At 49.0% G+C, this 9,316-nt stretch overlaps 1 protein-coding gene across 1 annotated transcript; it reads left to right on the forward strand.

Moving 5' to 3' along the window:
• Nucleotides 1-5,777: 5,777 nt before the first annotated feature.
• Nucleotides 5,778-8,737, forward strand: LOC114788850 (early growth response protein 1). Its single transcript, XM_028977774.1, has 2 exons — nt 5,778-6,195; nt 6,369-8,737. The coding sequence occupies exons 1-2, from the start codon at nt 6,075-6,077 to the stop codon at nt 7,460-7,462; spliced, it is 1,215 nt and encodes a 404-aa protein (XP_028833607.1). The 5' UTR covers nt 5,778-6,074; the 3' UTR covers nt 7,463-8,737.
• Nucleotides 8,738-9,316: the final 579 nt, after the last annotated feature.

Raw genomic sequence — 9,316 nt, forward strand, 5'->3', positions numbered from 1 at the left:
GGTTTCGGAGATGGTTGCTCTCCCAATCCTTTTATTCGGTTTCTTAGAACCTCCATTGTCCTTCCCTGGCCACGGTGGATGCAGAGCCTTCATCCAGTGCCGTGAGGGCGTCTGTAATGTGGGGCATGATGGAGAAATGTGGGGGGGGGGGTGTGTGATTCCTCAAGTACCTTGCACCAACCTGCCCTTTGGTGGAGTTGCTTTATTTCAGTGTCTGCTATCAAAGCAAAGGGCTGAATGTGCGTGCAGATTCTTACCGTAGTACTTCACGGGGATCAGAGCTAATCCTGCTGAATCCTCACCAAATTGAAAATAGAAGTGATTAATTGATGAGCAGTCAGTGAAATACGCGTGCAGGACTTCACATCATTGTGAAATGCTGCACATGATTCAATATTCCTTCCATCAAGTCAGAACTGTAAAAGCTTCATTTCATGCAGGCCCATCCACATGTCTCAGCATCAGACTCACGCTGCGTGGAATTTGGTCTTTGGCTTCTTAGGTTTCCTCCCACAGCCCAAACACACACACAATAGTTGAATAGGCAAAGCTAAAATGGTCCTGATTTGAGAGTGTGCGTGAATGCACCTGGCACCCTATCTGTGGGCTGCTGCTGCCCAAAGAATGCTGGGATAAAAGCCATAAGTCATGATACGAGTCCGTCTGCAGAAATCATGCAGATATGCTCTTTCTGCTTCAGTCTGCCAGAAGGAAGCAGACTCATACTGCTACAGGATGTACACAACTAAATTATACTAAAAGCGTTGTCTATAAAGAGCATTCTTTTCCCCGGAATTACAGTACTAAGACATATTTGGCTACCTGCTGCCACCTGCTCAGGCTGCTAAATCAGACCATCAAGGCATGGACTTCTCAAGACCTTAGAAGAAGTGCAGGCAAGGACGATGACTGCTCGAGGACATAACACAACCTGGACAGATTTATACTAACAGTGACGGATGACAACAATCAGGGAGATCAGAGACAGGCCAACACGAAATCCTGGTCCAGGGTCATGCCAGCTGTGGTATCTCCAACCAAGGCAATAGCAGCAGAGGGTAAACTTTGAGAATGGGACATTCATACCCAGTCACTGGGTATGAACATCGGCAAGAGCGTTGCACTGCCACCACGGGCGTACATCCTTCTCCTCTGGCCATTTCATCTCCGAATCACACATCTGGCTGTGGTTTGGTTATTGATTGCCTTATATGGGCTTTAGGTTTTTAATTGTATGCATTGTAAGTAAGCAGGTATCTGTACATGACATGAACGCTTATGTTCCCCATAACCTTCAGAGTGACTTGAATATCCAAAATGTTGAATTTAAAATTTGCACAGATCCTTAATCTTGCCCATTTCTCCTGCTTTCAAGACATTAAGAACTGGCATAAATATTACTCACCTCCTCTATATGTGGTTTTAAGGTTGTGACAGGTCAGCATGGTATATACATTATTTCGGTATTTTATTAATACGTTTTGAAGAATTGAATGCATAACATGATACATTCTACATGCTTTAATAATTTTGAGTACTGTTTTTGGCCATTTAAGTAATGGGATATGCTTCTGATTAAGCTTTTTTGTACACTTTAAGCACTTTAAATGGAAAGCACCAATCGATAGAGTATAACCGAGATCTTGTAGGTGAAGATGAAATAAACTGCTGACATGACCAGTTATTTGGTTATTTTAGTACAATTGAACACAGTTGCACTGTTTAAAGAAGCAATAAATAATTGCTTGCCAAATTCACACGAATACAGTATGTAAATGCATAAGCAGACGTAGGTGTGACAGCATCATTGTCTCAAACACTCATACACACTCGGATCAGTTTAGAGTCACCAATCCACCTCGCACATGCTTTCAGATGGCGGGAGGAAACCGAAGCACCCGGTTAAGGAAACAGCCCCATATTCAGAAGGTTGCCGGCATTCAGAATCCTGATCCGGCGCGGTGCCACTGAGCAAAGCACCATCCCCACACACTGCCCACCGAGCGCCTGTCATGGCACTGCTCACTCAGGGGTTAAATGCAGAGGACAAATTGTGTGCACTGTGTGCTGTGCTGCTCTGTATCACAAGTTTTTTTTTTTTGCTCAGGGACACAATGGTAGTAAGTGGGGTTTGAACCTGGGTCTTCTGGTTCATAGGCCAGTGTGTTACCCACTAGGCTACACCCCGCACAACTGGTTGTGATCACGCACATTTACCCGGGATTGGAACCGGCACAACGAAACATCCCCGGCAACAGAATATGCATTTTATGAATATTCCCTAGACTGTAATCTACCTCTTTACATTAGTCACAAAATCATAAAAAAAAACAAAAAAAAAAAAACTATCTAAACCCTTTCTTCTCACACAATGTGTCAGCGTCAGGCCTGCCGCTTTCCTTTCATATACGTGCGGCCCTCCAGTCAATAGAAGCCTATTTGTCGCCGTTTTTTGACAAAAAGCGAGGCCGGCGTTGCTCTCATTAAACGTCTACCTGCGGCGGATTACTCCCGTGCGATAATCTTGATAAGTGCCGGCATTACATAAAGCCATTACTGTTCCCCGTGGTATTTTGCAGAGGCGAGAGGTGAGCGCCGCTCGCCGGTTCTCATAACGCGTCTTGGTAACGCGCACTGCGCGCCACGAGACCTTTTTAATAGATTTCGGCTGACTCCAGGACACCGCTGCGAGATGAAACATTTAGGTCTCTGGAAGAGGAGCACATTACTGCGCCGGGGAGGAGAGAGTTGGTTCCGGAGAATGTCAATTGTGTCATTATCCCGAGTTGCGCACCAGTCTGGAGATCTCTCCGGCCGCGCTAAATAACACCTAAAAGACACTCCGCCGGCCTTTAAATTTCTCGCCTGTCCATTTGTGCGCTTAAATGCATCTGAGGACGCCTCAGCACCCCCCTCCCATCCTTCCTTCTGTCTCCCCGTGGAGAGAGTTCGTTTGCATATTTACATTTACATTAGTGGAATTTATGGACAGTCCCCAGGGACACAATGGTAGTCAGCCTGTGACTTTGTGGTCTTTAACCTGGGTCATAACCTGGCGTGTTATATTTGCGCTCAGCGCTTTTACGTTAATTTAATGCACAAGCCATCAATGCATCCAGTTTTACTTCACTTCCTTTCGGCAACAGCAAACAGTCACGTTGGGTTGAGTCCTGAACATGAAGAAACTTCAGCACCAGTGGTTGGTGTTTGGTGACCTGATCTGCACAGTTGGGGTGCATGTTGTAATCCGACAGGCCTTGGTGATGACAGGCTCTTCACAATATTCGTGTATTTGTCCTTAGCCGGGATCTAAATACTGGCACTGTGTCCGTTCCACATTCCTATGCTTTTTTGTGGTTTCTGTGGTCCCTGTAACAAAACAATTTTTGCTCTGAATATGGGGAGTATGAATGAAAGGGCCAAGGTGAGTGTGTTGCATCAAATTGATGTCACCCTCCTCCTCGGCTTGATTTTTTAAAAAGTGCTCAGAAACGTCCTTAGCAACGAGCCACCTCTACGCTGGGTCAAGGGGGAGCAATGCCCCCTTAAACCAAACATTCAGAAGTTGAGAAAGAAAATAGTAAATTGCCCACAGACTAAAACACTGACAAGAATTACTACGGTAGCTGAAAAATCCACGGGAACAGGCACAAATTAGATGACCGGTTTCCCTCCGTGCTCTGTTTGTGGGTGGATCCCCACTCCCCTTGCCCCCCAGCTAAACAGCCAATAGCTCTAAGTATGCAAATGAGCCAGTGTCAAGTTTAACATTTACAGCATTTATCAGAGGCCCTTGTCCTGAGCGACTTACAATCAGTAGTTACAGGGACAGTCCCCCCCTGGAGTCTTGCTCAGGGACACAATGGTAGTAAGTGGGATTTGAACCTGGGTCTTCTGGTTCACAGGCGAGTGTGTTACCCACCAGGCTACTACCACCCAAGTTTCTCAGCAAGTAGGCAAGAGCAAAAAGATGGTAGGCTCAGAGGATGCAGCAAATCTGTCTTCAATAACTTAGCGACTGTAAAAATCCATCCATATTAGTTTCAGTCTCGTAGAGAAGTGTGGGTTTTTTCGATCCCACTGTCAGGCTGGGTCAGGTCGAGCTTGGGTGGTAAAAAAATTGCTCGGTAAGCAAATACGTACCTACCCGTTCCGTATAATTCGCTGCTTGTAAAATTTTCGTTTGTTCATTTTTTGATTACGTTTTAGTTGGGCCACTGTCGTCAGGTAATGTGTTAATTATTGCGAAATCAGAATCAGAATCGTGTTTATTGGCCAAGTAGTGCAAGCACCTACAGGGAATTTGATTCCAGTAGATGGTGTCTCTCAAGTACAGTGTAGAAATATACAATACGTTTATAAATATATATTTATATATATAACGTATATATTTAGTATAAACATATGTATGATGGTACATGGGTCTATAAGTGTGTATAGTTGAACAATGTGCAGTACAATATAATAGGCTATAAATTTGATATAGGCCATGCAATGCAGGTAAATGTTATGTTTTTAATAATAATCTGATGAGGAATCTTTTATTTTTGTAGTTTCCCCCCTGAGGGGGGGTTTATGTGCCTCAGTGAGTTCAGCCTTCAGATGGGACACCCAAGTTGGACAGGTCTTAGGGTGGAGGAGTTCCCAGAGCACCCCACCACACCCCATTCCCACCTTCATTGCCATGCGCGCCCCCTCATTTATGCCAGTCTAGAACCCCCAAATTCATAACCGGTCAGGACAATGAAACTGATTGAGGAGTAAGATGGAAGATGGAGTAGATGCTCCCGTGTAGGCCGCACCGCAGTGTCCTCAGTGTCCAGCGTCGCCGTTATAAAATGCAGGAGCTGTCCAGCTCCCCGCGACGTAGGAGGACGACCTGAGCGAAGACAAGTTGGACGGAGCTGTCCAAGGTGCTGATCGCAGCGTTTCCCCACTTCATTTTCACTCTCCATTCGCGGCTTATCGGTGATGGACTGGAGGGGACGGGAGGGGACGGGGACCGGGCTTTATTGCAGCTCTCCAGCGACTTTCACACCCTGCAGGCCAGTGCGAAAATACAAAAAGCGCCCGCGTGGAAAATGTCAACGCGTGAACGTGGGGTTTCAGCCGCCGACGTCGCGGGGAGGTCCGATCGATCCGCCGCCGTGTCCGAAAGGCCACGGCTCGAGTTTGATATTTCATATTTCCGACCACAGCAGACACGGTGGAAGAGGAGGGGAGGGCACGAGCCGTGGGAGAGCCGCGTGCCCAGCCCACTCCACAGAGAACAGGAGCGAGGAGCCACGCACAAGTTCTCATTTCCCCCTAAAGAACAATCTTTTTTTTTTTTTTTAATAATCCCACACCTTCCCCGTACGTCGTGGCCCAAGTGGGTACCTGGTCCGTAGAGAGAAATAATATTTTTATCAATTTCACGCCTAGTTTATCTTTATTGCGTAATTGCCAAACGATTTGTGACCAGCCTCGTCTGCTGGGGTACCGCTATCATCCCCAATAAACCCCTTCAGTGTCGTCGTGTGGAAGAAGAAGAAGGAGGAAAAAAACCCGCACCGCAGCGCTTCACTTCCAACAAGTACCAGGGACCTGTTGACACGTCAGAAACGTAACTCGCCTTTTTTGGGGGAAGCCCGTCACATCCTCTGTCCATTTATGGGCACGAAGGCGCCACGCAGCGGGGAATCCTCTTCACCGGGGCCGGTGAATGGGGAGGAGGGCCCGTCGGTCAGCCGTGGTGTATAAAAAGGCGGAGGGAAGGGAAGCCGTCGGTGTGAAATTCGCAGCAACAGATAGCGGAGGAGCTCCAGAAGAAAACGGGGGGAGAGCAAGAAAAAAAAAAAAAAAACCAAATATATATATTTAAAAAAAAAAAAAAAAAAAAAACTGGGGGTGGATAAATCCCGATTTTTTTTTCACGCACGCCGGACCTTACAAAAAGTGTGAAGAAGAAGAACCAGGACGCTACCTTTTTATTCATATGTAGATATATATATTTTTATTATTGTTTATAGATATTTTCCTGCGGTTTTCCTCCTTGGTGCACGACGTCTGGATTTGATATTGCGGGGGGAACGATGCTGAACAACATGGATTTGAACTCTCAAGACTCGTTCTACCCCCAGTTTGAGAACTGTGGCCGGGAGCGGGCTGCGGGGAAAGACGCCCGGGACGCCGTGTTCGTGGACGCCGCGCACGGTGAGTTCTCGCCACGATTCTCCTGCTTCCGGACGGTTCCGCTGGGAAAACCGCTTCTTGCGCTCTTATGTAACTTGTGCGCCTCGTTTGCGTTCGGAACGTAAAAAAAACAAAAAAAAACGTAATGACTCAAAGTTGCTCTCCCCTTTTCTTTATTATTTCTATTTATTCAGAGGGAACAACTGTCACGCCCAAATCGGAACCCACAAATTCCGATTTTCTCTACAACCCCTGTGACGGCGCCAAGGGAAGCTACCCGTCCTCCTCCTCCTCCTCTTCCTCCCTCGCCTACTCCGGCAGCTTCTACGTGGAGGCGTCTCAGGGCGCCGCGTGCAGCACGGAGACGCTGCTCAACATGATCACCGAGATCGTGGGCATCTCGGCCGACGGCGGCTCCCAGTTCGCCTTCGCCTCCCCCGGCCAGGCCCCGGGCCACAAGTCGGAGTCGGCCTCCTTCCCGGTGGTCGTCAAGAACGAGTTCGACAGCGCCTGCTACGAGTGGGGGGCGTTCAGCGCCAAGTCCGACGGCTACCTGGACCCGGCCTTCCAGCCCGAGACCTTCCCGATGTCCAACGACTTCCCCCCCGACCAGCAGGTGGACGTGAAGGAGCTCCTGGACTCCTTCTCCCCCATGTGCCCCGGCGCGGAGATGGAGTTCAAGGTGGAGAACCCCATAAAGCAGGAGCCGTGCTTCGCGGACACGTGCTCGCAGGGCTTCTGCTACCCCGCCCCGCTCATGGACATCTCCTCCAGCAGCCTCCTGAAGCCCCCCCTCTTCCCCGGAGCCGACCAGTGCGACGCCCCCTACCCGTCCTCCACCATCGACTCCATCCTCTACTCCTCCCTGCTGCCCGAGTCCTTCGGCCAGGCCTGCGCCCGGCCGCCCAAGGCCCCGCGGCCCCGGAAAAGCCCCGGGGCCCCCGGGGGCCCGGCCAAGGAGAAGCCCTTCACCTGCCCCATGGAGAACTGCGACCGGCGCTTCTCCCGCTCCGACGAGCTCAACCGGCACATCCGCATCCACACCGGACACAAGCCGTTCCAGTGCCGCATCTGCCTGCGCAGCTTCAGCCGCAGCGACCACCTGACCACGCACACGCGGACGCACACGGGCGAGAAGCCCTTCTCCTGCGACGTGTGCGGCAAGCGCTTCGCCCGCAGCGACGAGCGCAAGCGGCACGGCCGGGTGCACCTGAAGCAGAAGGAGAAGATGGAGCTGAAGCCGCCGGCGGCCGGCGCCTGGCCCTTCGCCCTGCCCGAGGGCATGTGAGGCACGTTCGAACCTCGGCCCCTTTTTTCTTTTTTCCTCTCCTCCCTCTCCATCCCGCTCGCGTCTCTCCGTCTTGGAAAGATCGCGGACGCAGGAGAACGCAGGAGGGCCGGAGGCGGGTCGCTGTGGAACCCCGCTTGCGCGCCGCCGCCGCCACCGCCGCCTATGCAACAGATGCATACTCGATTGTAAAACGACGTCTCGGGGTCACGTGGCCCGGGGCCGCATTGCACTTATACGTACTCGGCGCGAGAGGCTTAACGCTTTGCGCTTTTGGTTTTCGAGCCCCTCGGTGCCGTCACTCGGACTCTTGTTCTCCTCTCCGAGGCGCATGCTTATGTCGACGTGGCCGCCACGCAGGACCAGCGGAAGCCAGCTGACCACTGACCTCGTTTTTAAAGACCACGAATGTCGTTTCTTTCTTCCTCCCTCTGGCCTTGACCACTATGGGGTTCATGTCGTGCCAAGCTTTTTGGGATTTCTTTTCCAACGAATGACTTTTATTTTCCTTCGTTTCATGTGTATTATGCTCTTTGGTGGTTATCGTGTTGTACTTAACTAATAGTTCAAGGATTTAATTGTGAAGTGGAAAATAAATATATTTGTATGGCTATAACTAATTTGTATTTTTATAAATGTGTACCTATATTTCCATTGCTAATGTTGTCGACTTTTTAAAAAGACAAAAATATTTACTGTATTTCTACACTTACTCACAATGTTTCATGTGTGCTGTAATAGGTTAGGGAGAGAGAGAGAGAGAGACCTCAGGAAAAAAAAACAAATTGAAGCTCATCCATTCAGTCTAATGGCAGATTTCACAGCTATACTGCAGGTTTCGAGAAGTAAGAGACGAACCCCCCGCCCCCCTGAACCAAGGCCAACCGCGGCATTATTTGATTGTGGTTCCTCTCAAGTCGCTCTGCCTGTGTACATAGACGTACGATTCCGAGATCGCCTCCGTTGTAGTCTGTGGCGTGGTCGACTGGAGAACATTGCAGTTGAGTAACCAGGTAGCACACATTGCTGCAGATTCTTCTACTTTTCTAAACGGGACACACAGGGAGGTGCACGGCGAAGGCTTGTCAGAGATCGCCACGAACTGTCAGGGTGACGGGCCAAAAAAAGAACGATCTTAACTTGCCTTAAGTTATATTAACTGCGAGGAAGCGATTTTGTACATATTTACATGGTTTATACAGAACACTTTGAATGAACTTTGATGTTGTTATTTTTATGACAAATGTTTATGAATAAAACGTTTCTTTTCTTTAACCCTTCCGAGAATGACTGATTCCTTAAACACTGGTTGGTTGGATGGATTTTCAGTCCCCCTCGTCCCAATTATTCTGTCTTAACCGACTATCCCTTCCTACTGGTCGGGTGGAAATGTCATGGCCTTCCAGTAGTCCTTCGTTCACCCCCATTAGCAATCATGCCAAATAAATGCAATTTTCAGAATTTGAGCATTTGAAATGTGCCCGAGGTTGCTGGTGGGGACTAGACGGGACGTAGAGAGTCGAATACATATGTGACGTGCCATGACGTTCGTCTGTCTCTTTGGGCCTCAGTTTCATGTAGTCTCCACCTATAGTGAATTTGGGACATGGTGACAACGGGCCTGCTCCTTTTCCACCAGTCCCTTAAATCGCCAAAAAGACATTTTGTCCTGTCCACACAGGGATTTTCCGCACTGTTACTACACCTGGTGTTGGATCTGTAGGGTCTTAAAGAGACGAAATTACCCCAGGAACGTACATATCGAAGGAAGACCGAGTGGATCATTATGTGACGGCTTCATCCAGGATGAAGGCTCTAAATGAGGACGCTCATTAGCAAAAACGACAAAAGCGT

Source organism: Denticeps clupeoides, chromosome 4 (genome assembly GCF_900700375.1).
Source record: "Denticeps clupeoides chromosome 4, fDenClu1.1, whole genome shotgun sequence".
NCBI lineage: Eukaryota > Metazoa > Chordata > Actinopteri > Clupeiformes > Denticipitidae > Denticeps > Denticeps clupeoides.

Bases quoted from the DNA above. Each gene is read 5' to 3' on its own strand.
- LOC114788850 (XM_028977774.1), top strand. From the start codon at position 6,075: ATGCTGAACAACATGGATTTGAACTCTCAAGACTCGTTCTACCCCCAG. The intron at 6,196-6,368 runs GTGAGTTCTCGC...CTATTTATTCAG, and splicing joins GTTCGTGGACGCCGCGCACG to AGGGAACAACTGTCACGCCC.